We start from the raw sequence: 25,189 nt of genomic DNA, 5'->3' as shown, positions 1-25,189 counted from the left end.
ATCTATCCCAAGGGCAGACTGCACCTGTTTCACACAGGTGTGACCTTCAGACATTTGAAAACAGCTTTCCAGAACTGCTGGGTCTTTCCCTCCCCAAACTGGACAAGGCCCAGGTGCTCTGCCTTCTCTGCATGACACAGCCCAGAACATTCCAGGTAAGGCCTGCCCAGCAGAGGGTAGGATGGCCACTGCCCTGCTTTGAGAAAGGTCTGCCCAAGTACCCAGATGTGTGTGTAAGAAGCCCACAGGCAGGGAGCCCAGCCTTACCTTACACTGATCCAGCGGTGTGTCCTCGGCCTCCTGGAAGACCACGCTGAAGGAGATGCTCTTGGGGTCGGAGGAGAAGACCCAGCTGATGGTGAGGCCTGCCTCGGCCACAGTGATGGGGATCAGGCTGTAGGTGCTGGACCTCACAAACAGCTCCCTGCTACCCTCCCCGAAGCTGGCGATCTCATCCACTGTGAGGGGTACTTTGATCCTAAAATAAAAATACAGAGAGGGACCTGATTGACTGGGCAAAGTGTTTGTGTCCACTGGCCAGGTCATCTGTGGCTCAGAGGTGGCTGGAGACTTCGGAGGCTCTTGAGAGGACAAGCCCTGGGTAACCTTGGCCAACATGCTTAATTATGGGATGGGCAGCTCACTCCAACAAATGTTTCCTGAGCGCTTACTACATGCCTGGCATAGGTCTAGGCATGGAGGAGACAGCTGTAAAAAATACAGATGACATCTTTGCTTGTGTGGAGCTTAAAGCCCATGGGAACTAAGGAACTGAGGATGGCCTGACCTGCTCCACGGCCCTCATGGACAGGAAGCAAGTGCCGAGGCACAGCTTTCTGCTGCTCTCCTGAAGGTGCCCTGCTGCTCAGCCATCTGTTTTTTCTCTGCCATTTCTCCTTCCAATTCCCTGCCTCGCCCTTTCACCCAATTAGCACAAGCCTCCCAGCCTTTCGATATAGTCCAGCTTCTCAGCTGCATCTGGCGTCCATTGTAAGATTCCACACAGACACCCTGACCTTTCCTCAAATGCCAACATCCCATACGCTTTATAATGCAGGGGTGGTGCAAGTAATACAATGGTTTGGGGAAGAAAAGCTTGTTCTTACTCTCCCTGGGTAGATAAAAGCTTCTTCAAGAAGTTTACAAGGTTCATTGACAGTGAGTTCCTCTGTTTTTGGGGTTCTGTGCTGGACCCAGAGTGTGATGTGAAGAATGTGAGGTTAGGGGCCAAAGGACCTGCCTCACTGCATCCCTGCTGCAGGGCTTACCCTCTCATAAGCCTCAGTTTCCTCATCTGCCAAACAAGGACAACCATGCCTGCCTTAGGACTGCTGCAAGGACTAGATTACAAGATGAACCCAGGGAGCTTGCTCCTCAGGGCCCCTTCCAGGCCGAGTGGCACCCCTCCTACACTGTGCAACTCTGGAGGCAGCTAGGTTAGCTCACGATCATGGAGACAGAGCCTTCAGTGCAGAGCTGCAACTTAGGAGCAGTGTGGCCTTGGGTGAGTCACTCACTCACTTTGAGTCTCGGTTTCTCAACTGTGAAATGGGAAGGTGGCAGCCATCACAGGCCACGCCCTGTGCTCAACAATTTTGCATGTTACTGCAATGGCTCCACGAGGAAGGCATGAATGTTGCCATTCTACAAAAGAGGAAACTAAGATTCTAAAAGATTGAGAAATTCAATCCAGGCTCACACAGGTCTGAGGCAAAGCCATCATCTTCCTATCATACCAAACTGCCTTTTGTGGAGAAAACGTATTACTATCCCCTTTAACACAGGGGAGGGAACTAAGTTCAAAGAGGTTAGGTAACTTGCCCGACACTGCACAGCAAGTGGTGGTGCTGAGGGTTCATCTGCCTCCAAAGCTGTGGAGATGAATGGACAGACTGCCCAAAGCTAATGAAAAGGGTAAGAAATGATTAAAAAAACAGGATGCTTTAAAGAACAGCTCCAATACTCACCTCTGTGAGAATTCAATTCAATGCGATACTTCTCCATGTGTTAAATTTTATTTCTAATTAAGAACCCTCGACCAATATTTACAATTTTCAAGAATCTGAGGGCAGGTGTGGGGGTCCATTCTGGAACAGACATCTTTCTCGTAATGTGGAAATCTTACCATATTACCATGTAAAAAGTCACTTAACCTGACATAATGCTCCATTAATGCATTAATGCTGGAGCATTTTATAATTTTATGCTCCAGAATTCTCCCCTGGCACCCAGGTATTTGGATTGTGCCTCAGTCATCCATTCTAGACATCATCTAGACATCATCTATTCAGTGACAAGGACAATATTCAGCCTCTCCAAAGGAGATCTTAACAAAAACAAATCAAAGGTTTGCTCAAATATAATATAATCTTAAGATGCCTATTGTCTATGAGGCTCATGTCACAGATGTGAATTCCACTGAGTGGCCTGAGAAATTCCCGTTTACGTGAGTCAAGGGGTACCAACACATTCACAGTGTTCTGAGATAATCCCAACCTTTAACATGTTTTCAGATGCTCTCACGACGTGGTTGCTAATCCTTAGCTTGCTGTCACTCTCTTTGAAAGAGGCAGAAAAAAATAACTTTCAAGTCATTCTCCTTGCATTTTATTCCCATGTCCAGCCGACCTATTCTCGGTACTATCTTCTTCTCCTCAAGGATCTGCCTTGGGTCTGTGTGTTCTAGTTATTTCTAAATCTCATAACTTTCCTCATCCCTTTACTTGAGGGTAGGTTTTTTACAAGTTTTATTATAAATGATTTCAAACATTTCCCTGTTCTTTCCCATTAAATGTCACTAAAAAACCTGAAAATGATTCAGCAGTTGTAGTAAAAGTGAAGGGCAGGAGAAGGAAGGCGGACTGATTAAGGACCCCCAGAATATGAGGAAATTCACAACAGCTTAGCGTCTCTGAGCTCCCCACCTCCACATAATAAAAAATCACTCGCTGTCGTAAGAGCCAGGAAAATCACAGTGTGCATGAGGAAAGACAATCAACAGAAGCCGACACTGACATCAACCAGATGCTGGAGTTATCTGTCAAGGCTTTTAAAGCAGCCATCAAAAAAATGCTTCAGTAACAATTTTAAATGTTCTTGAAACAATAAAAAAGTGGAAAACTCACACCAAAGAAACAGAAGACATAAAAAAGTACCAAATGGAAATTTTAGAACTAAATAATTACAATAACCAAAATAGAAAAAAATCACTGGACACTCAATAGCTGAATAAAGATGACAGTTATACTTGAAGAGAGAAAAACAGAAATTCCTCAATCTGAACAACACAGGGAAAAGAGAACTGGGGGGCGGGGTGCAAGGAAAAAGAACAGAGCCTGAGGAACCTACAAGACAAGGATGAAAGATCTCACATTTGTATCACTGGAGTCCCAAATGGAGAGGGAAAATAGAGTGCATCTAAAAAAATGTTCAAAGAAATGATGGCTATAAACTTCCCAAATATGATGACAGATAAGCCTAGAGATTTAAGAGCTGAGTATACCCCAAATAGGAAAAACCCAAAGAAATTCATGCCAAGACCCATCATAATTAAACGTCTAAGAACAAAAGACAAAGAAAAAACTTGAAAGCAGGCAGAGAGAAACAACGTATTATCTATGGGGGAATACCAATTTGAATGCCAGGGGATTTCTCATCTAAAACCGTGGAGGCCAGAGGGAAGTAGCAGCACACATATTTCAAATGCTGAAAGAAAAGAACTTTCAATTCTATATCTGGCAAAACATCCTTTAGATATTTTGTCAAATCCAGCAGTGTGTGAAAAGAATTATATACCACAGCCAGTGGGATTTATCCCAGGTATGCAAGGCTGGTTTGATATATGAAAGTCAGTCAATGCAATCCATCATATCAACAGGCTAAGGAAGAAAAAGCCTATGATCTTATCAATTGATGTAGAAAAAAGATCTGGCAAAATTCAACAGCCATTCATGACCACCCAAGTTCTCTGTTACTATTTCTAATTGTCACTGCTGTGAGTAGCATGCAAGGGACATTTTGGTAGCTTTATCTTTGCACATCTAGTCATTATTTCCTCAGGATAAATTCCCAGACATAGGCCCATTGCGTCAAAGAGAAAATGCAATTCTTGAACTTTTGGTACGTTCTGCAGCCAAATTGCTCTCCAGAAAGAGTGGCCCTGACACTTCATACTCCCCCAGCATCAACAGCTTGTGAGTGGGCTAGCTATTTAATTCTTCCTACTTGGTCTGTCCTATAATTCAATATAGTGTTTGTCCAAGTGTGGTCCAATATAGTGTTTGTCCAAGTGTGGTCCAAGGTCACCTGAGGACTGGTGGAATAGATTATTCTCTCACGACCACATCTAAACCTTCAGGAAATTCTGTCTGCACCACCTTCAAAATAGGTTCAGAATTTGCCCTGGTCTCTGCCTTCTCTGCCAACACTTGGTCCAAGGAACAAGGATTCCTCTAATACTCTCCCAACTAGTCTCCCCACTTTTGCTCTTGTCCTCCATCATCTATTCTCTACATGGCAATCAGAACAATCCTTTTTCAAATGTAAATTACATTAAGTCACTCTTAATGCTACACACCTCATTTTGGGAGTCCCATTTCCCTCAGATTCAAAGTCAAAGTCCTTACAATGGCCAACAAGGCCCTATGTGCTGGGACCCTCATTTCCACTCTGACTCCACCTCCTGGTTCTCTCTGCTGCAGGCATGCTGGCCCTTTTCTCGGCCCCTCAACATGCCAGGCACCGTTCCGTCTCAGGGCCTTTGTGCTGCCTGTTCCCTCTGCCTGAAATGCTATACCCGCAGAGTATGCCTGGCAAGTCCTTCACCTCCTTCAAGTCTTATCTTCTTACTGTCACTCTATTTAAAATGGCAAATTCCCCTTCCCTGTTATCCTATTTATCTTTTTCCATAGCAAGCACCACCTTGTAACATTTATACAATATTGACTTATTTAATTATGTTTATAGTGTATCATCTGTCAACCCCTGCTGGAATGTAAGCTTGATGAGGGCGAGGGGTGAGCCTTTGTTGGTTTTGTTTACTGACATGCTCTAAGCACCTAAAATAGTACCTGGAACATTGTGATAATTAATAAATATCTGGGAATGAGTGACTGAATCTATTTAATGACAATTATGCAGCCACTGGACACAACACTGGAGAACTCAATGATACAGGAAAATACTCATGCTATAGCAAGTTTTAAAAGACTACAAAATAAGATTTAGAATATTTGTGTCAAAAATTATACGTATATACGTGTATAAAAAAGACTGGAAGGCTACATGCCAAAATGTTTTGCTTATCTCTATTTCCCTAATTTTTTACAATGAAAGTGTATTGCTCATACAATAAAAAAATTAACAAAGTTATTTTGAAAAAAGAACATGAGGTGTGGGAGGAATATTATAAAGGGGCAACTTCCTAGGGTGAGGGAACTGTTCTATATCTTAACTGTGGTAGTGATTACACTGTATCATTCATGAAAATTCAAGCACTGTATACTTGCTTGAATCTTAATGTATATAAGCTATACCTGAAAAAAAAAGAATAAACGAAGCCCCACTGGTATTAAGTTAGAGCCCCGGAGGTGGTCCCCAGCACCGGCACTGGAGAGGCCAGTGCTCCTCCCAACGCCACACCTGGGGAGGACCCAGGCAGCAGTTGCCACTTACATCAGTTCTCCAGACTTCAGCAGGCAGATTTCCGCGTCCTGCCCCACAGGCATGTCTTCAGTGTCCTCAGGCGTTAGCGAAGTTGATGTAGTGTCCCTGAAATGTCACAAATGAGAACACAGTCATTTAGCTATCAACACACAGGGTCTCACATCCTGGGGTCTGCAGTCTTGGAGTCACAGGCAGCCAAATCCAGATGCATGGGGGATCCTTTAATCACAGAGGCCATGACAGAGACCCCGGCAGATTTTGTGGGTAGAGGGAGGGCTGCAGGGGCCGGGGCCAAGCAGGTGGACAAGGAGAAGACAATAGGGCTACAGCAGTTTCCCTGGAGTCGCTGTAGGGAAGACACCTCCTGCTATAGGAAGGGTGAGTGGAAACACAAATCGACCACTCTCCTAGCCCACGCCAACAGAGCTGTTGGCACGGGACTAAGGTACCAGCACCACTGGGTTCTGCCTTCTTAGTGCCAGTGCACAACGAGAGAAGCCTCTGGCCTATCGCGGGGTCACAAGAACAGGCACCCAGGGGAGGTTTTTAACACCTTCTGAATTATGGATCCTTAGAACATATTGGCAGATTGCAGTCCCTGCACTTCACTGATGGGGACACAGAGGCCCAGGCAGTTCCTCAGAGGCAGAGCTGGAGCCAGAACTAGATACCCTGACTGCAACTTAGTACTTCCCTGTGGGATTCCAGGTCCAGCTCAGCCAGGGACTTATACAATCTCAGGTGCCTTAGAGCCCAACCAGCTCCACTCCCCAGTTCTGCCAAAGAGGAAACCTAGGTCCGGAAAAGAAAAAATGGCTTTGCCCTCATGTGAAGGCATCAATGAGGAAGATCTCCCACTCAGTGTGGCTTCTTTTTAAATTGCTGAAACAATCTGTGCTCTTCCAGGAGCTGAATGCCACCAGCCCTGAGCAAGTGGGGCTCCCTCTAGCTGGAGGTGTCTGTGGCCCCCAAGGGCAGGGGACATGGTATGACTGTGGTGGGGTCCATTGTGGTTTCAGCTTCAGCACTGCGACTGTGTGACTTATGGTGAGCTCTTTCCTCCTGAGACCCCAGTTTTCCTTCTCTAATGGAAGCAAATGGAACCAGATGGACTCTGGGTTCTGATGGCTTGAAAAGGCTGTAAGTTTTAAAGGACTCAGAGGCGTTTTGCGAGCCCACTGGCTGAGAAAGAAGTGGGCTTGCTCTGGTCAGCAGCTTCCTGCCCGCGGCCTCCGCTGCTCTTCTCAGGGAAGGTGCAGGAAGAACGCAGGCTGCAGCACCTGCTGCCACTGGGGGCATGCCTTGTCACTCTGGCATTTCTTTTTCTTCCTGGCCCCAACCCCCTCTGTATCTTCCTCCTTGCCTAACACCTCCTTCTTTTTGGTTTTCCAGCTGATGGTTTCCAGGCCCCCACCCTCACCCCGGGACAAACAGAAACAGGAAACATCAGTGCAAGAAGCTGCTCAAGGAGCCAGCTCGTGCAGCCACCCACTTGACAGCAGGGAAGCAGAAGTCCAGAGGAGACAGGCCAGGGTCACTCAGGCCTGCTTTTGTTTGCTTTCATCCTTGTCCAAGGCGCAAATACCATAAATGAGATAAAGAAATAATATAGAATGAGAGAGACGCTGAAAGCTGTACTTGGTTCTCCCAATTTTCCCACATTCAGGATAAAAGATGTCCTAATCTATGATTCCCTCTCTTCCTCCATCACCCTCCTCCCTGACCACAGTGATGACAGACAACACCTGATTACCTGCAAGCAGATGATTCACAGAGCAGGTTTCCCAGACCCTTGCTGGCCCCTGCATGAGTGAGGTGGGAATAGGACAGGTGGGTGATGCAGTCTCAGAGGTAACAATTACGGCAGATGGCTTTCTTTTCAATAGGTTTTCAAACTGTAGGTCGTGACCCATTTAGTGGGCTGTGAATCAATTTAGGAGGTTATGACCAACATTAAAAGAAATAGAATAAAACAGAAAATACAATAGTATATTGCATGTTGTGAGGATAAGTATTTATGAGGCTCTTGGGTTTTTTTGTTGTTGTTTGTTTTTGAGATGGAGTTTTGCTCTGTTGCCAGGCTGGAGTGCTGTGGCACGATCTTGGCTTACTGCAACATCCGACTCCCTGGTTCAAGCGATTCTCCTGCCTCAGCCTCCCGAATAGCTGGGATTACAGGCACACACCACCACACCCAGCTAATTTTTGTATTTTTAGTAGAGACGGGGTTTCACCATGTTGGCCAGGATGGTCTCAATCTCCTGACCACATGATCGGCCCACCTCGGCCTCCCAAAGTGCTGGGATTACAGGCATGAGCCACTGCGGCCAGCCTCGAGGCTCTTGTTTTGACCATATGTGTACACACATGCAAACTAGGTAGCCATGCAAAATGTATTTCTTACCGTGAGATGCCGTAGAAAATGTTCAAGCAACTCAGAGGATGTCAAGGGATGTTAAGAGCTTGAACCAAAGCATGACCACTAGAGAGCACCCCACCTCCTACTACAGCTGCTTCCTTTCCTTGCTATTAAGGCAGTCTCAGCAAAGATACCAGATACTCACTGCCTACGCGGCCTTCCTCCTCCCCTTGCTCTGGTCATGGCAGCCTACTGCTAGCTTGGCTGATGGCATGCCACCCTTTCCTTCCGAGTTTCTGTCTGGAGCCTGTGGTCATTTGAGCTAAATATCTCTCGAGCACACGTTCTAGTCTGTCAACTTGTCTGTCCCTTTGTGGGTGCCATCCTGGCATTCCTGGGCAGCCTGCTGTGCACACAGCCTATGCCCAGTGAATGTCTACATTATTTGTCTCAGAGTAAGGTTTTCTTCTGTCTCAAATGCTCCCAAAGGAGGACATACCCAAGGCTCCGCATTAGAAGCGAGTCAGAATAAAGTGGTGAGCACAAACCAGGCACTGCAGTCCTAGAGTCCACACCTCTCTGAGTCATGGTGGAGCCCCTCCAGCTTGGTCTCTATAAATGGGAGTCTATAGTCCTTTCCTGTCACGAAGCAAATGGCCTCAGGCTGTTTGTTATGTAATTACTGCACAACTTTAATCCTGCAGACTGCCTGCGGTACAGATCTGCTTGTTTAGAAACTAGCCGAGGGAGGAACGGATGCCTGGAAAATCCCTATGGCCCAAGGTGCCTTGCCGCCAATCTTCCCCAGAGGGCGCCATCTCCCCTCAGCCTCGCTAAGCCCCGCAGAGTGAGAAGTGTTGTTTTCCTGATTACACAGGCTCCTATCGTCCCTCTGGTCAGCCTCTATCTGTGAACAGTCTCCTGTGAAATGGAGATGTCTTCAGTTTAGAACTGCACTCTTCAATACAGTAGCCACTAGCCATATAAACTTAAATTCATCAGATAAATTTAACTAAAAATGTGGCTGCCTGGTGGCACTAGCCACATTTCAAGTGCTCAATTATCACCTGGACTGGTGGCCACTGTGTTGGGCAGTGCAGGTACAGCACAGGTCTCTCACAGCAGAAAGCTCCACTGACCAGTGCAGGTTTGGAAGGTTGGGCTGAACCACACCACACACATCACATTCACTCTGTGATCTGGGGGCATCTTTTAATTTTGCTATCAAATTATTATTATTGTATTAACTTGATTTTACTTTGCTAATCCATTGCTTATAAATTCCTAGTGTTAGAGTAGGTAGCTAGGCAGACATGAGCAGGTTAGGAGAGAGCCCCCCTCCCCCAGGAATGTCAGGTGACCATCAAGTAATGGTCAGGCAATTGTTAAGCTGTCTCTCTAAAATAACTGGTTGCAGCCAGAGCCAGAGAAAGAGTCTCCCAATAGATAGAAAACATCTGAAGCTGGTAATCAGCAGCTTCCTGACAAGATCTCAGGAGCTGGGCGAGTGGGCTCAAGCATGCACACTAAGAGGCAAAATGGCAGTTTAACCGGTATAAGACCTTCCTCTAGAAACGACTGATAAGGGAAGAACACCTCAAATGAGCATGCATACACTTCCAGTAAACACTCTGAGCATGCAGCTCCTCCCAAGTGCTGGCAAGCCACCAAGCCTGCGGACAGCCTGCTCCAAGGGAAGAGTCGGAGGAGAAGAAACACAAACCCTGGAACCATGCCAATGGATAAAACCTCAAGTCAAGGGCCGGATGGGGCACTTGGATCTCTCAGGTCACCTGCTTGGCTCTCTTCCAAGTATACTTTACTTCCATTTGTTCCTGCTCTAAAACTTTTTAATAAACCTTCACTCCTGCTCTAAAACTTGCCTGTCTCTCCCTCTGCCTTAAAACTACTTCTGCCCCTCGGGCAAATTCTTTCCTCCAAGGAGGCAAGACTTGAGTTGCTGCAGACCCATATGGATTTGCTGCTGCTAACATACTTTGGTGCCACATGACTAAGACACATTCCCTAGTGGTAAGACACTCCTACAACTCACCTTCTTCCGCTGGAGGTAGTCAACCCCTGTACGCAGTTTCCTTCTCCTGCTCTCCTGCTTATAGAACAATTGTTCCTCCAGAACAATTCCTCTCAGCCATAGTGGTTCTGTTCCCACCAGATGATCTATCAGCTCATCCTGGTGGCTTGCAGGAGTACAGGTTTGCCGGCTATGTTGCCCAGGCTGGCCTCAAACTCCTGGGCTTCAAATGATCCTCTCATCTTAGCGTCTTGAGTACTGGGACTATAGGTGCCCACTGCCACGCCTGGCTGGTTAGGCTACTTTTCTGTGGATCACAGCCCATCAACCAACAATGCCTTGCCAACAACAGTAAATGTCTCATCCTTGAATCCTGGAACTGATAACAGCTCTGCCAGGTCTTCAGGTAAGGAGAGCAGGCCAACAGTCTGACTTCCAAGATAAAGCTGCAGCAGGTATGTCTGCCACTTCCCTTTTACTCTTCCCTCAGTTTTATTTAGAAAATGTTTAGGTATTTCTGGGGAAATCTAAGACATAGATGATTGGGTTCCCACCCTTAGGAAGTTCAAAGTTTTGTTTCAAATAAAAGTAATGCCCTTAAAACAATTAACACTAAACATTGGCAGATAGTAAAAGGCATTTTGTAAAGCGATTATAAAATAAAATTTTAGCCCCAAACCTGCAAGTGGCTCAGCCCCTCAAATTTAGGTGAAAGTCTTTTGTACTATAGAGAAGTTTCTATTAAAGAATGGCCACGATAAACAAGCCATGCTTTCTCAAATACACATATCACCATATTGACATGTACACACAGGCATGGAGGGCCCCAGGTGCTGGCTTGTTTTTCCCCATGGAGTAGAAAGGCTTGCTGAGAAAAGCATGGCCAAGGGTGTTTGATGAGGCTCAGGCCATTCTAACACTGCCCTATGGACCTGTCTTGAATGGCATGGTTGGCTTGTCCCTGGGTAAAACTCAGCTCTCAAAGCTTAAAGATTCCTAAATGTCAGGCAGGGTTACATTAAATTGCCACCCTGCCTTGAAAGGTCTCTTTCAGGAAGACAGGTACATATTTGGCTCAGTCTGTTCCTTTATTCATTTGTCCACCATTCCCTACATCCATCTGTCCACCGGTATGTAGTCTATGCGGCCTCATGGTTCATGCCCATAAGGAACACCTCACTCATTTGTACCAGTTTGGTAGAAAGGACAATCTGAAAGAATTCATTCAAAAAAGGCCTGCAAACCTACTAGAGATCTTCAGATCTTTTATCAGGGCCCCCTGGCACAGCTCCATACTCAGAGCAGGGCAGGAAGCACTGGCTTTGCAGCCTGACAGTCCTGGGTGACTGCTGGGGATGTGTGTTCTTGGGCAAGTGGGCTAATCTCTCTAATCTTCTGTTTGCCTATCTGTAAGTGACTAGGATTAGATGGCTGTACATAGAAGCATCCAGCATAGGGCCAGGCTTGCAGTAGAACCGAGTGTTAGTCTCTGGATCCTGAGGCTGCTCCTGGCCCCTGCTCCCAATGCTTGACATTTGCCCTTAGGAAGGGCCACATGAGGTTTGCCTAGCAGGTGGGAGAGAGCAACAGCATTGGAGAGAAGCAGCCTGAACGGGAGTGCAGAGCCAGAGAAGGGAGGCCAGGCACCTCCACAAGAAAGCAGCTGCTTCTGGGAAAGCAGACATCGAGTCCATGCCTCTCCCTAGTACCCTCTCCACTACAAGGCACTGGGGCATGTGACCCAGGCCGACATGCCTCCAATTCCTGCCTTCCAGCGTTATTTCCCAGAAGGGTCAGTAATGTTAGATCATGGAGACTGACAACTAGAACTGTACTGAGATCAAAGTAGTCAACATCTGGGGAATTCCAGGAGTACAGAGGGCAGCCCAAAGAAACCAGATGATTCCAGCCAGGCTAGGCAGGGTGGGTGGGCACTGCCTGCTGAGGTGCCTGAGTGGTGTGGGCTTAGGAGGTGGGGCTGCACCAGGCCCTCTGGCAGACCCATCATCATCCTGTTGATTGGTCTGGTAATGACAGAGACCTGAGTGTGTATCTTCGATTTGCCAGTTTCTAGCTGTGTGCACCAGGGGTTGTTATTTTGGCTATGATCCTCAGTGTTCTCATCTATAAAGGAAGGATAATATCCACTGCAGGGCTGCTATGGGGCTTAACAGCTATCACATATGCTGGAGCTGCATGTGCACACAGAACCCAGTCCATGCCATGGACTCAGCATTGGCCCAGACCCCAACTGTTCCAAAAAGATGTCTGACTAGTGAATGAAGTAATTTTAAGGTACAAATGCCACCATCTTCGGTGGATGGCCGGAGCCAAACCTCCTTATTGTTCCCCTTTAGTTTACGAATAAAGCCCCTGTCAGGCCCTGACAGAAGAATCAGCCCCAAAGCAGAATGAAGGGAGTGTGGGGTATCAGTCACCCATCCATCTCCAACCCACGCATTACACAGGGGCGGGTTGGTCATATGGATTCTGATCTGAAGTACGGGAGTAGGGGGTGGGTCTCTTATAGTAACCAGCTGAAGGCTCTTAAAAATGTTCAGCGGAAACACGAACCACATCACAGAAGTAGAGGCAGACCTTGCTTCATGAGCAAGCTCATCTCTGGAACAAACTGGCAAAGCATCTCTGCTGGTGAGTCATTTGTCTTACTCTTTATATTGAAAAGAAGACAGGGAGGACTAACCCCAGGTATTGTTGGTATTCTCAGATTCCTGTTTGTAGTAGGGTACAGTGCAAAATGCCAGGCTATGGAGCTCAGCTGCTCTTCGTTCAAATTCCATCACTGCCATTTGCTACTGTGTAGGTTAAACTGGAGAAACATGAAAACTACTGAACATGTTTCCAGGCACACAGTTAGTGCTTGTAGGCTGATGGTACTGCTAGTAACGGCATAGTCAGACCCACCCAGGGAGATAACGAGAATCTAGTTATTGTCTACATTTGCTCAATGAATAATCTCTGTTTTCATTTCTTTTGCATAAGACAGGCTGTTTTATCAGATTATCATTTATGTTCTTTTTTCAATATAAATCAATATACTACTGTAGAAACTTTGAAAACTATTTTTAAAAAAGGAAGAAATAAGTCACCCATAATTCCACCAGCTGGAGGCCAACTGATAATAAAATGTGATCCTTTTTTCCAGGTTTCTAAAAGTACGATCAGTCAAAATCACATAGTTTATCATGAACTCTTAAGTGAGGGCCCACAGAATACATGGCAGAGGGATTCAAGGGATTCATGGACTCCCAGAATTGCAGGGGTGTGTGTGTGTGTGTGTGTGTGTGTGTACATTATTTCTGAGAAAAGGTGTGCAGTTTTTAGGAGATTCTCCAAGGAGTTTATGGTCAAAAAAGGTTAAGAATCACAATTAATTTTATACCCTTTTGACATCTATTTGTTGTAATAGTAATAGCTAATACTTATTTTGCATATTTACTTTGTGTTTACACTGTTCTTAGCAATTTAACTGTATTGCATTTTCCAAAATCAGTAAAAATACTTCCTAAACATTTAAGTATATTCTATTTTATGTATGAATTGTAATTTGCTTCATCATTATCAGACTTTTACACTATTTCCAAAGTTGTAGATTTTTTTTTAATTTTCAGAAAACAAAATAGGATTTTGATTATAGAGGATAAAGAAATGAATGTTTTCGGTTCACCTAGAAGGGAAAGTAATTTTTAATACTCTATTTGCACAGCACTGTCCAGGCCCAATCTGTTTACCAATTATTATACATCAAAGTTTACCAATTATTACACATGAATTTGCACAGGTCCTTTGAGGAAATGTGTAATGGCAGCATAAGGGACCAGCAAAAGCTGGAACAGGAGGATACCAAAAAAAGGCAAGAGCGAGTCAAGCAACAATGGGGAGCTGGACATTATTCTTAAGAGCAAAGCCACCTGTTTCATATTTTAAATGATGAAAAATATGTTTTTGCCCATGTGAATCAATAACACATACACATCACCTGACCTACTTAATATAGTGCCCCAGAGAGCTTGTGGGGGGCAGGATGTCTACTGGCTGACCTATCACCCTTAGAGATCTAACAATCGTGGTCTAAGGGCAAGGATTTTTGTTAAGTAGTCTTAGCCCAAAGGCAGCATCCTTCCTTGCTAGAGAGAAAGGGCACTTTGGTCCCCGGAAAGACAGAGGCAAGCAGCAGCATCGGAGACACTGCTCCCAGTCAGGACTCAACATCAGGGACAGAAGTGTTTCTAAGTGGATTAGGAAAGGTAACCTCATCGTTTATATGCCCTTGCCTGGTCAGGCAATATTTTGACTTTGCTGGCAGAGATTCTGTCCAAACACTTGCTCTTCTTCATACATCTTCTAGAGGTGCTGGCCAGACATGGCTCCAGGTCACTGGAAATGAGCTGCTGCATGCTGAGTATCTGCAGTCCAGTAGCAAGGGCAGGCTTGGCACTCATGGACTGATGTTGCTGCAGCTGCCCCTGCTCCCACACCACAGGTTACATGATCCCTTGTCCTGTCCGTGGTCTTTGGCAGGGTCACAGGGCAGAGGGAAGGGTCAGAGAGAAGTGACATCTTGAAGGGCTGGTGCCCTGGGTAAGAAAGGTTGCTGCCCATCTGGCACCCCATTTCAATTGGGTCTTCTGCTTGTTAAATGAGGCCCCTAAATCCTAACCTGCCAATCACAGGAGCTAAGGCAAGGTTCCGCTTTGGGGAAATCTACCTTTTAAGAGACTTCTTGCTCAGAAGTCTTCAGGAAATGAGGCTCTGATGGTGGAATGCCATAAACTGTGTTAGATGATGAAGGGGAAAGTTTAGTTGGGAAGTGAGGAGAACCACCCAATGCTTTATCCATGAAGCCAGCTCAGCCAAAGTGCTGGGCAGTCATGGGCTTTTCTATGCCTTGTTTCCCCATTAGTAGCCTTTAAAAATCCATGCAATTGAGGGGAAGTAAAGGCAGGAAGGACTATCTACCCAGGCAGAGCAGTCTTGCCATCCCCAAACACCTGTGGTCTCCAGGAGTCTCCTTGATAGGAGAGCCCCCTGGTAGGGGAACTTGCTTTAGCTTTCACAAATTATTAGGAAGTGGGGCTCAGGATGGGTGGGCAACTGTGGTGAGGCAGGGGGAGATGAAAACAGGCATGTCCCATTGATGAGCTCAGATTATCAGTGGGCTCATCCACTGATATCCAGATTATCAGTGGGCTCAACCATCCATCATCGGTGTTGCTCTTCTAAAGAGCACTGTGCCCATCTGGCGGCAAAGCGACTTTTGCTTTCAAAATAATTGAGCACAGGATTTTATGGAATGTGCTTAGGGGTCAGTTATGAGTTGTCTCCCAGATGGGTGAGATCCTGAGAATTTTCAGGCTAATGGAGAGTCCTCGTCCTGTCTGAGCAATTTCTCCTCAGAATTGGTTATCTTCAATATACTGGACTGTGCTGTTTCTACAAATCCCAGTGGGTGGGTTTAGGAGATGACTATTTGCCCCCTAAATGTGGTCAATGGGACAGCAGGAAGACAGAGAATGCCATCCTCAGCCCCAAATATAATTCCTGGGTTCTGACTCACAGGTGTTCATCAGAAAAGACACCATGGCAGAGTATGATTACCATGAAGACTATGGGTTCAACAGTTTCAATGACAGCAGCCAGGAGGAGCATCAAGACTTCCTGCAGTTCAGCAAGGTCTTTCTGCCCTGCATGTACCTGGTGGTGTTTGTCTGTGGCCTGGTGGGGAACTCCCTGGTGCTGGTCATATCCATCTTCTACCATAAGTTGCAGAGCCTGACGGATGTGTTCCTGGTGAACCTACCCCTGGCTGACCTGGTGTTTGTCTGCACTCTGCCCTTCTGGGCCTATGCAGGCATCCATGAATGGGTCTTTGGCCAGGTCATGTGCAAGAGCCTACTGGGCATCTACACTATTAACTTCTACACGTCCATGCTCATCCTCACCTGCATCACTGTGGATCGTTTCATTGTAGTGGTTAAGGCCACCAAGGCCTACAACCAGCAAGCCAAGAGGATGTCCTGGGGCAAGGTCACCAGCTTGCTGATCTGGGTGATATCCCTGCTGGTTTCCTTGCCCCAAATTATCTATGGCGATGTCTTTAATCTCGACAAGCTCATATGTGGTTACCATGATGAGGCGATTTCCACTGTGGTTCTTGCCACCCAGATGACACTGGGGTTCTTCTTGCCACTGCTCACCATGATTGTCTGCTATTCAGTCATAATCAAAACACTGCTTCATGCTGGAGGCTTCCAGAAGCACAGATCTCTAAAGATCATCTTCCTGGTGATGGCTGTGTTCCTGCTGACCCAGATGCCCTTCAACCTCATGAAGCTCATCCGCAGCACACACTGGGAATACTATGCCATGACCAGCTTTCACTACACCATCATGGTGACAGAGGCCATCGCATACCTGAGGGCCTGCCTTAACCCTGTGCTCTATGCCTTTGTCAGTCTGAAGTTTCGAAAGAACTTCTGGAAACTTGTGAAGGACATTGGTTGCCTCCCTTACCTTGGGGTCTCACATCAATGGAAATCTTCTGAGGACAATTCCAAGACTTTTTCTGCCTCCCACAATGTGGAGGCCACCAGCATGTTCCAGCTATAGGCCTTGCCAGGGTTTCGAGAAGCTGCTCTGGAATTTGCAAGGCATGGCTGTGCCCTCTTGATGTGGTGAGGCAGGCTTTGTTTATAGCTTGCGCATTCTCATGGAGAAGTTATCAGATACTCTGGCTGGTTTGGAATGCTTCTTCTCAGGCATGAACATGTACTGTTCTCTTCTTGAACACTCATGCTGAAAGCCCAAGTAGGGGGTCTAAAATTTTTAAGGACTTTCCTTCCTCCATCTCCAAGAATGCTGAAACCAAGGGGGATGACATGTGACTCCTAGGATCTCAGGTTCTCCTTGATTGGGACTGGGGCTGAAGGTTGAAGAGGTGAGCACAGCCAACAAAGCTGTTGATAGTAGGTGGCACGCTGGGTGCCCAAGCTCAGAAGGCTCTTCTGACTACTGGGCAAAGAGTGTAGATCAGAGCAGCCATGAAAACAAGTGCTGGCACCACCAGGCACCTAACAGAAATGAGATCAGGCTCTGCCTCACCTTGGGGCTTGACTTTTGTATAGGTAGATGTTCAGATTGCTTTGATTAATCCAGAATAACTAGCACCAGGGACTATGAATGGGCAAAACTGAATTATAAGAGGCTGAGAATTATGGAATGCTTGAAAAATGTGCAAAACAGCATTTAAGACTGTAATGAATCTAAGCTGCATTTCTGAAGTGGATTCTTTGGTGGCTTTGCTCATTTAAAAATGAAATTTTCCAATGTCTGCCACACAAACATATGTAAATGTATATACACACACACATACACCCATATGTTATATATTACTAGCATATGAGTTTCATAGCTAAGAAATAAAACTTTTAAAGTCTCCAAACTACTTTTACACTTCGGCACATTCTATTTTAATGTGGTATGCCTGGAATACACAAAAAAGTTACTTTTGGGCTCAGAGCATGGGAAATAAGTTGTAAACTTTCAGGGCAGTGCTCTATCACGGAAATGGAATACACCAGTGATAATGACCCCCTGCTCTTTCACTGTGGTTTCTAACCTCCTGTCCAAAGTGTGGGGCACATTTGTTTAACTTCCAGAATGTGGTCACAGGATGAGGCATAGTTTTAAATGTCAGATTTTATGCATGTTTATTAAATCCTGGCAGTCTGTTCAATAGGCTTAAAGATGTTTTTTGGGCTTATGTATCCCAAAATCACTCACCAAAATATGGAGAACCAACTGACAACAGCTAAGTAGAATGCACAGAGAAGTAGGCCATAACTGACTTAACAGTGTGGTTTTGGGGGCTGAATAGAGACCAGAGTTGAATCCCTGCCACTCACCAGTTTGTAAGACCTTGAGCGAATCTCTTAGCCTCTGAGCACCCGTTTCCTTTCTTTTTGGTGAAACATGGATCATAACAGCACCACCTCTATGGGTTGGTGTGAATACCTGAGACACTGCATGTAAAACACTTGGCACAGTTTGTATTTGGGGAGAAAAGGTCCAAAAAATAGCAGTAGTTATTATTTCTTACAAGAACTGGTGACACAAAATGGAAGCCCTCCATGTCAGCTCCGTGGGTTAGTGAGGCGAGGGAGGGTTTGTATGGTGCATTCCAGGTGTGTGGCATACCATGTGCACCTGGTGCAGCTGAGCACAGGCTGGGCCTTTCAGAGACCACATGATCCTACCTACTGTTTCACAAACATGCCTAAATGCATCTACAAGCAGAGTTTTACTGTACTCAGGCCACATGGACCTCCAAGTGCTTCCTCCAACTACAAAATCTGCCCTTTTAGGGTGACAAGGCTGACAATTATCTTTTAAGTAGCTTGCAAAGAGAGTTTCTGTTATTCCCCCTTTGTGCATTCATGTTAACCTGGAACACTTCTGACAGAGGGGCCACCAGTCCCTGGTATCCCTGACAGTGTCCCGGCCCAAGGGACAGAGGCAGAAGTAGAGTCAGGAGACAGGGCCTGGCAGCATCTCCACGAGTCCCCATGGAGAGATGCAGCAAGGTGTGATGAGAATGCAGGCTCTGGGTTCACTCTGACAGTGTTCAGTGACAGCTCCACCACTATGTACCCCTGTGCAGGTGATGCAGTACCCCTAACCCAAGCCCTGGTTCACCACCTACACCACTGGCTCATGACGGCCTTCCCTCCTGGGGTGCTCGTGAGCACGGCCAGCACACTGCAAGCACCATGCTTGGGCCTGCCTGGCCACAGCAACAGAAAAGCAGCACTGGGACCATGGGGCTTTCCCTGACCAGGTGCCCGCCCCCTCCCAGGGTCCCTGCACTGGCCTTTTGTAGCTTAGGAAAGCCCTGCCTGCCTGGCCACAGGAAGAGCACAGCAGCAAAATCTTTCTTTGCCTTCCCTGCCTCCTCAGCCACTAATTGATCCTATGTGTCTGGGCCCTTACCTGCCACTCTTTGGAGTAGATGTCAGTTTTCCAACCCCTTCCCCTGGATAGGGGAATAAATGCTGGCACAGCACCTGCAGATTACAGACAGCCTTCATGTCTTGATCTCACTCCATCCACACCACAGCCCAGGAAGCAGAAGATGCTATTGGTACAGGCTCCATTCCACAGAGGAGACTGAGGTCATGTGCAGGGCAGAGCCAGTTCCCAATCTCAGCCCACCCTTCTCCCTTCCACTTGGCTCTCCCTTCCACTCGTCCACACCAGCACATGGCATCAGAGGCCTTGGGGGAGAGGATGAAACTGGGTGTGGGCTCTGCTTGAGTCCATACTGCCTTGGTGTGTCCTCAGGGTTGGAGGGTAAAGGATGTGCTCTTTCCCTACCAAGTTCCCAACAGCTGGGGGTGGCTGCAGTACTTATGGGCTCCAATCCCTTTAGAGATATGGCAGAGGCCACTAATGGCCACATCATCTGAGATGTGGGGAACATAAGGTAACACTGACTCTAGGGGCTACCTGGGAGCTAGGGGCCCAGGTGTCCTCTGTGGGTGTTCTGGACTGAGGAGATGGTGCCATAGAAGGGAAAAGCCTGGAGCTACCCCTACTGGAGGGGTGGAGGCAAAGCAAAGAGGATGGGGCCCAGGAGTGGTCAGGGCAGTCACTCTGGCCTCCTCCTCCAAGCGGCTCTCAAAGCAGCACCCCCTTCCAGCTGCCTAGTCCCTGTTGGTCCTTGGTAACTAATGCCATTTTGTAGAAGGCCTGGCCTATCATCCCCATTTTCAGATAAGAAAACTAGTTCAGAGAGATTAATGCCTGCTAAAGCTCACACAACAGAGCTAGGACTACAACCTCAGTAAACAGCCTTTCTTTGCCCAGAAATGTTGGCTCCAGGAAGGTTTCCTGCCACTGACAAGCCACAGGGTACCTGTCACCTCTGTATTCAGCTGAAGGCAGAGATCTTGGGTCAACCCACGCACAAGGTGGCTTTGTAACCTTAACCATTCACCATATCCTGTTCTCATTTTGTTTCTGAGATACCAAGCATCAAATCTCCTGGTGGGTGACAAATCCACCACAGCTCCCCTAAACACTCTGACTATGAAGCACCAGTTCTGAAGCAATTACTGGCAAAGATGCTCTGAGGGTTCAGGGATCGTTTCTGTGGGAGAGTTTAAGCTCACTTAGGGTCATCTGGGTATCTGAAGGATCTTCTTTGGAAGAGATGACTGGGCTGCACAGTGCAAGGTACTGAGGTGGTAGCAGTAGCACGCACAGCTCAGCCCCTGATGACACAACATCAGGAAAGCAACATAACTCCATGAATGTCTTCCCAGGCATTAGGCACTGGGCTGGGCTCAGTGCTCCACACACACAGTTCTCATGCAATCTTCCTAACACCCCTGGGGTGAGTGCTGTTCCAGTCTCTTCGGTATACGGGAGGAAACTGAGTTCGGGGGCTGCACTGCCTAGAGCCATGGAGCCTGGAGGTGGCAGACCAGGTATGTTTGATTCTGGAGCTCAAGCTCTTCACCACCATCTGGTAGCTAGAGGGGGAGACTGGGCCTCAAGGAGGCCATGACTGGGTAGAGGCTGAGCAAAGGCTGAAGGAGCCACAGCCCAGTGCCCCTGCCAGCCCTTACTCCACAGGCCTGGTTCACCAGCTGACAAGAGCTTGATTTCCTTCTGCCTCAGTCCGGAGAACAGCTGGACACCTGGTCAGTGGAGATGGCGGAGGGTGGGCCTCAATGACTGAAAAGGGGGTGTGCATGGGTGTGTCTGGAGGGCTATGACAAATACCATCTTTTCTCCAGAAGTCAGGGGTTGTGCTCCTGCTCTGCACCACCATTCTAGCTCTGAGCCACACACAGGGACCACTAGGAGGTTGCTTAGGGAGTCCCAGCATCAGGCCACATCTCCCTGGCAGGCTGGACTTTGGGACCCCTTCCTGACCCATCTCTGCCAGCAGGAGGGGCAAGGCAAACAACTTCCTTAGCCCCAAAACTGTGTACCTGTGTGAAAGAGCGAACATGAAGGCAGGGGAGATGGGCAAAATGGGGACATGGGATGGAGAGAAGAGAGCTGAACTCTTCCAAATGAATCTTAAGCCAGTGGACTGGAGGAAGGAGTCTAAAGCCTAGTTCTGGCACCTCCAACAACCGAAGTTATCCAGCCTCCTGAGGCTTCAGCTTCTTTGCCTATAAAATGAGATAATTCCCACTCCCTGATGGGCTGCACAGGGACTAGTGAGGTCATGTGTAAGAGCAGCTGGTGCAAGGAAGGCACTCAACAGCATCACTTTCAACAACACTATTTCCAAGTGGCCTAATATTCCTCATGAATTTGGACTTAGTGTTTAATCTCTCCCGGATCCCTTCTTACCTTGGATTTGCTTATTTTTTCCCGAAGTTTCTTGCCAGTGATGCTTACACAAATCTAGGGCTCTAGATCTCCCACACTTTCTCAGACTCTTGGTGTTTTTGGTTTAGGTCTTAAAACTTAGGAAGAAAAGGTATGTAGGAAAAAGCTACCAGAAATGCTTGGGTTTATCTCTAGCTAATGCACAAAAAAGTGTCTGACATTGCAGCCTTTAACTGACTTGGAAGGGTGGCTCTTCACCCTAACAGAAGTGCAGGGATTATAGGTTCCTATCAGTTAGTCCCAGATCCGCCTTGGTGGCCATAGACCAGTACACTGGCAGTTTCCTTTCCCTGGAACAGTTCCTGATTTCCCAAGACCAAAACCACACATATTTGTCAGCAGTCAGAATGCCTTCTGTTTTTGTTCCTACTGGGCAGGGGAAGGTGATGGGTGAGGAGAGAGAGAGCTGTAGGATAGTCACTTTCTCACTCAGGCAAGAGGAAGCAGCAAGACACCTTCAAGCCAGAATGTCCTCCCAGGCCCCCAGGTTCCTGGTCCTGCTCACTTTACCATCTACCATCTACCCACCTGGCTTTCCAGGTGATGGAGGCAGAGTGTGGCTTAGTGCTAATGGAATGGAACATGCCCCAGGGACCACTGAGCCACAGGGGTTGGGAGAACACTGCAGGCTTACATGGTCATGGGTTGGAGGGGTGTCCCAGGAAGGAAAGGAAAAGCCCAAAGTCACAGAAGTGACAGTAGTAGACATGATCTTGGGTCTGGTGAGTTTGGTGATCAGGCTGGCTTTATCCATGAAGCTACAACATGATGAGTTCAATCATTCTCTAGTCAAGGAACAGAGGATTGTGGAGATATATGTAAGCCCGAAGTCCCTTCCATTGGCAGAGTCATGAAGATTAAAGACATGCAGCAGAAATCCTGAATGATCAATCTGACCGATCAGTCCTAGCCCTCCTCTGAATTTTGGGCAGGAAAAGAGGGACAGATCTCAATGTTGAGGCAGGAGCATCATAAAATGTCCTTAACTAGAGGGAAAATGGGTTAAGAAACGTCTGGGACCTGGGACCCACATAAATTCTTTCTTGAGGTTCTGAACAGCCAGTGCTTTTTTGTAAACTGCTCTAAAGCCAGACAACAGGGGCTGAGAAACATCAAGCAAGGACCTCCTTTTCTTATGGGTCCCATGTCATAAACTCTTGACATTTTAATATGGTGGCACTTCATACAATTCATATTTTTAAAAACTGACCTTGTGAAACTCTTCTTGAAAACCTTGTTGGCAAATAGCTACACTAGAAAAATGAGAAGGCCAAGGGAGAATAAGTAATTAAGGATATCCTTGCCGTGGCTGCTTTGTCCCTCTGAAGACTGCTCTGCCTGTGTAAGCTGCAGCATTCTTGCAGCAGTCAGGAAGGTTCAGTGCATCCAGGTCACAGATTAAAAGCAGCATAAAATACCAGTGCTAGGGCAAAGTGCAGGCTAGGTGAGTGGAAAGTCCCTTGGGTTCCACAGGGTACAGAGTAATAGGCCTGTCCATATTTTTCTTACTGCTAAAGCTTTGAGGCTTTGAGTGGGTTTATCTGCAGCTACAGGGACCTCTGAGAGGACGCATCTATCAGAGACAATTGCAACTAAATCCTAGCTTCCTCTCTCATGGCATCCTTACCAAGCCTGATTAGTGTTTCCAAAAGATGAACTAAACTCACCGTGCTGGAGCCTCATGGACGAAGCCAATCCAATCACCAAACTCGAGACCCAAGACAGCCCCTACTCACTGTTGCCTCTGTGACTTTGGGCCTTGCCTTCCCTTCCTGGAACACTTTCCTCTGAAGCAAGCTTATCCAACCTGCAGCCCAAAGGCTGCATGCAGCCCAGGACTTTGAATGTAGCCCAACAGAGATTCATAAACTTTCTTGAAATGTTATGACATTTTTTTTGGGGGGGAGGGCGATTTTTTTAAGCTCATTAGCTATCATTAGTGTTAGTTTATTTTATGTGTGGCCCAAAACAATTCTTCTTCCAGTGTGGCCCACGGAAGCCAAAAGACTGGACACCCCTGCTCTGATGCGTTCCCTGACAGTATTAGCCTGTAGTGTTCTCCCAACCCCTATAGTCCAGTGGTCCCTAGGGCATGCTCCATTCCATTAGCACTAAGCCACACTCTGCCTTCATCACTTGGCAAGCCAGGTGGGTAGGTGGTAAGGTGAGCAAGACCAGGAGCACAGGGGCCTGGGAGCAAGGCTTTTAAAGAGCAGCATGTTGCTCTGAGCAACTGCCAAGGGCGGCCCAGCAAGGGTTGCTGTTATAGGCTGAACTGTCTCCCCATGCCCCAAATTATTCACATGCTGAAGCCCTAAGCACCAGTACCTCAGACTGTGACTGCATTTGGAGATGAGGCCTGTAGAGGAATGATTAAGTTAAGATGATACCGTTAGGGTGGGCCCTAATCCAATCGACCAGTGTCTGTAAGAAGAGGAGATTGAGAGACATGGAGACACACCAGGGGCATGCAACAGGGGACAGGCACACGAAGAGGCAGCAAGGGGGCAGATATCTGCAAGCCAAGGAGAAGCACCTCGCAGGAAACCAGCCCTGCCAGCACCTGACCTTGCATTTCCAGCCTCCAGAGCTGTGAGAAGGCAAATTTCTGTTATTTAAGCCACCCGGTCTGTGGTATTTTATATGGCACCCAAGCAAACTAATATAGTCGCTCAAGCCAAGAAAGACAGGCCTTAATAGTGATGTGGAAACCTGGGGCCACTGACATCTCTCAGGAACTCTCTGCAAGGCTCAACACTGACCACTTCCCGAGCGCCAATACTCTTCAAGGCCATCGCAAGCATTGTTCTCAGGCACCTTCCCTTAGGCAAGGACAGTCAATCCCGCTTCCAGTGTCTCACTTTCCTCATCCTTTGATAAGAAAGCACAGAGGCCAGGCCTATAATGAGCACTCAGGAAATGGGGGTGACCTCTACTCACTGTTCAGCCACATTTGGGTCAAGAGAATCAGTTTCAGTGGGTGTTTCAGGCAAGGAGGAGCCGGACTCCTGTATCTGGCACAATTCCTCATCTGTGATGATATCAAACACAGCGTCGTCCGGTGGCCTGTAGTCTGTATTTGCTCCTGGGAGGCAGAGGCAGATCAGGAGAGAAGAGACACAACACACTGTTATGCACAGGCTGGGTAAGGGCCCTTGGGAAAGTGAGAGAGTGCAGCTATGCAGAACAAGCTGCTGAGGCACAATTTAATTGGTCACTCAACTGACAGCTATTCTGTCCAGAGTTGAGAGAAATGGTTGGTTGCTGGAACATTCCAAAAAAGTAGAGGAAGGCTTACACACGAAATGGAATGTACAACCTAAGAGACTTCTCAAAGTCAGGGGCTTAGAGAGGTTTCAACCTCTTGCATATTCTCTGAGGTCCCTTATTTAGAAGGAAAAATCTTCTTAAGAAAGAACCTAACAACAGAAAACACACTTCTATGCCACTAAATCCTTGCTCTGTAAGACACAGGCAGTACTTATTCATGTATTTTTGAAAGCAGGAGTCTGTCTGACCTGCATTTTCCCTTAATCCACTGATGTGTGGGAAAGAACCTCCCAGTGCTCAAGGACCTGCAGCAGGCACTGGGTTTCCAACCAGGGGCCTTGTGTCCGACTGTGCAAGCCACTTAGTAGGAAGGCCACTGTAGAAATGTTCCTGTACCAGTCATCCACCCACAAACACTCTCCAGCATATGTCACGGA

The 25,189-nt window shown here is 47.1% G+C and overlaps 2 protein-coding genes across 5 annotated transcripts in view; one reads left to right on the top strand and one right to left on the bottom strand.

The window, feature by feature from the left end:
• Nucleotides 1-25,189, bottom strand: part of FYCO1 (FYVE and coiled-coil domain autophagy adaptor 1) — a 75,183-nt gene that overhangs the window by 10,002 nt on the left and 39,992 nt on the right. The window contains exons 14-16 of the mRNA XM_032161810.2: nucleotides 24,423-24,567; nucleotides 5,674-5,769; nucleotides 268-478 (exon numbers count right to left, since the gene is read on the bottom strand). Of these exons, the coding sequence (XP_032017701.1) occupies nucleotides 268-478; nucleotides 5,674-5,769; nucleotides 24,423-24,567 (452 nt within the window). The remainder of the gene's footprint in view (nucleotides 1-267; nucleotides 479-5,673; nucleotides 5,770-24,422; nucleotides 24,568-25,189) is intronic.
• On the top strand, nucleotides 10,077-17,517 carry CXCR6 (C-X-C motif chemokine receptor 6). Of its 4 annotated transcripts, none has more exons than XM_058442953.1 (2): nucleotides 10,077-10,461; nucleotides 15,636-17,517. In XM_058442953.1, exon 2 carries the CDS (start codon nucleotides 15,657-15,659, stop codon nucleotides 16,683-16,685), a length of 1,029 nt encoding a protein of 342 aa, XP_058298936.1. In that variant the 5' UTR covers nucleotides 10,077-10,461; nucleotides 15,636-15,656; the 3' UTR covers nucleotides 16,686-17,517. The 4 variants fall into 4 exon arrangements, with proteins under 4 accessions (XP_058298936.1, XP_058298937.1, XP_032017705.1 ...); XM_058442954.1 differs by having other exon boundaries at nucleotides 10,077-10,510; XM_032161814.1 differs by lacking the exon at nucleotides 10,077-10,461 and adding an exon at nucleotides 12,631-12,707.

The sequence above is a fragment of the Hylobates moloch genome, unplaced genomic scaffold (genome assembly GCF_009828535.3).
Source record: "Hylobates moloch isolate HMO894 unplaced genomic scaffold, HMol_V3 SCAFFOLD_8, whole genome shotgun sequence".
NCBI classification, from domain to species: domain Eukaryota; kingdom Metazoa; phylum Chordata; class Mammalia; order Primates; family Hylobatidae; genus Hylobates; species Hylobates moloch.
Note: the sequence above shows the minus strand (reverse complement) of the source record. Positions and strands in the feature narration are given on the sequence as shown.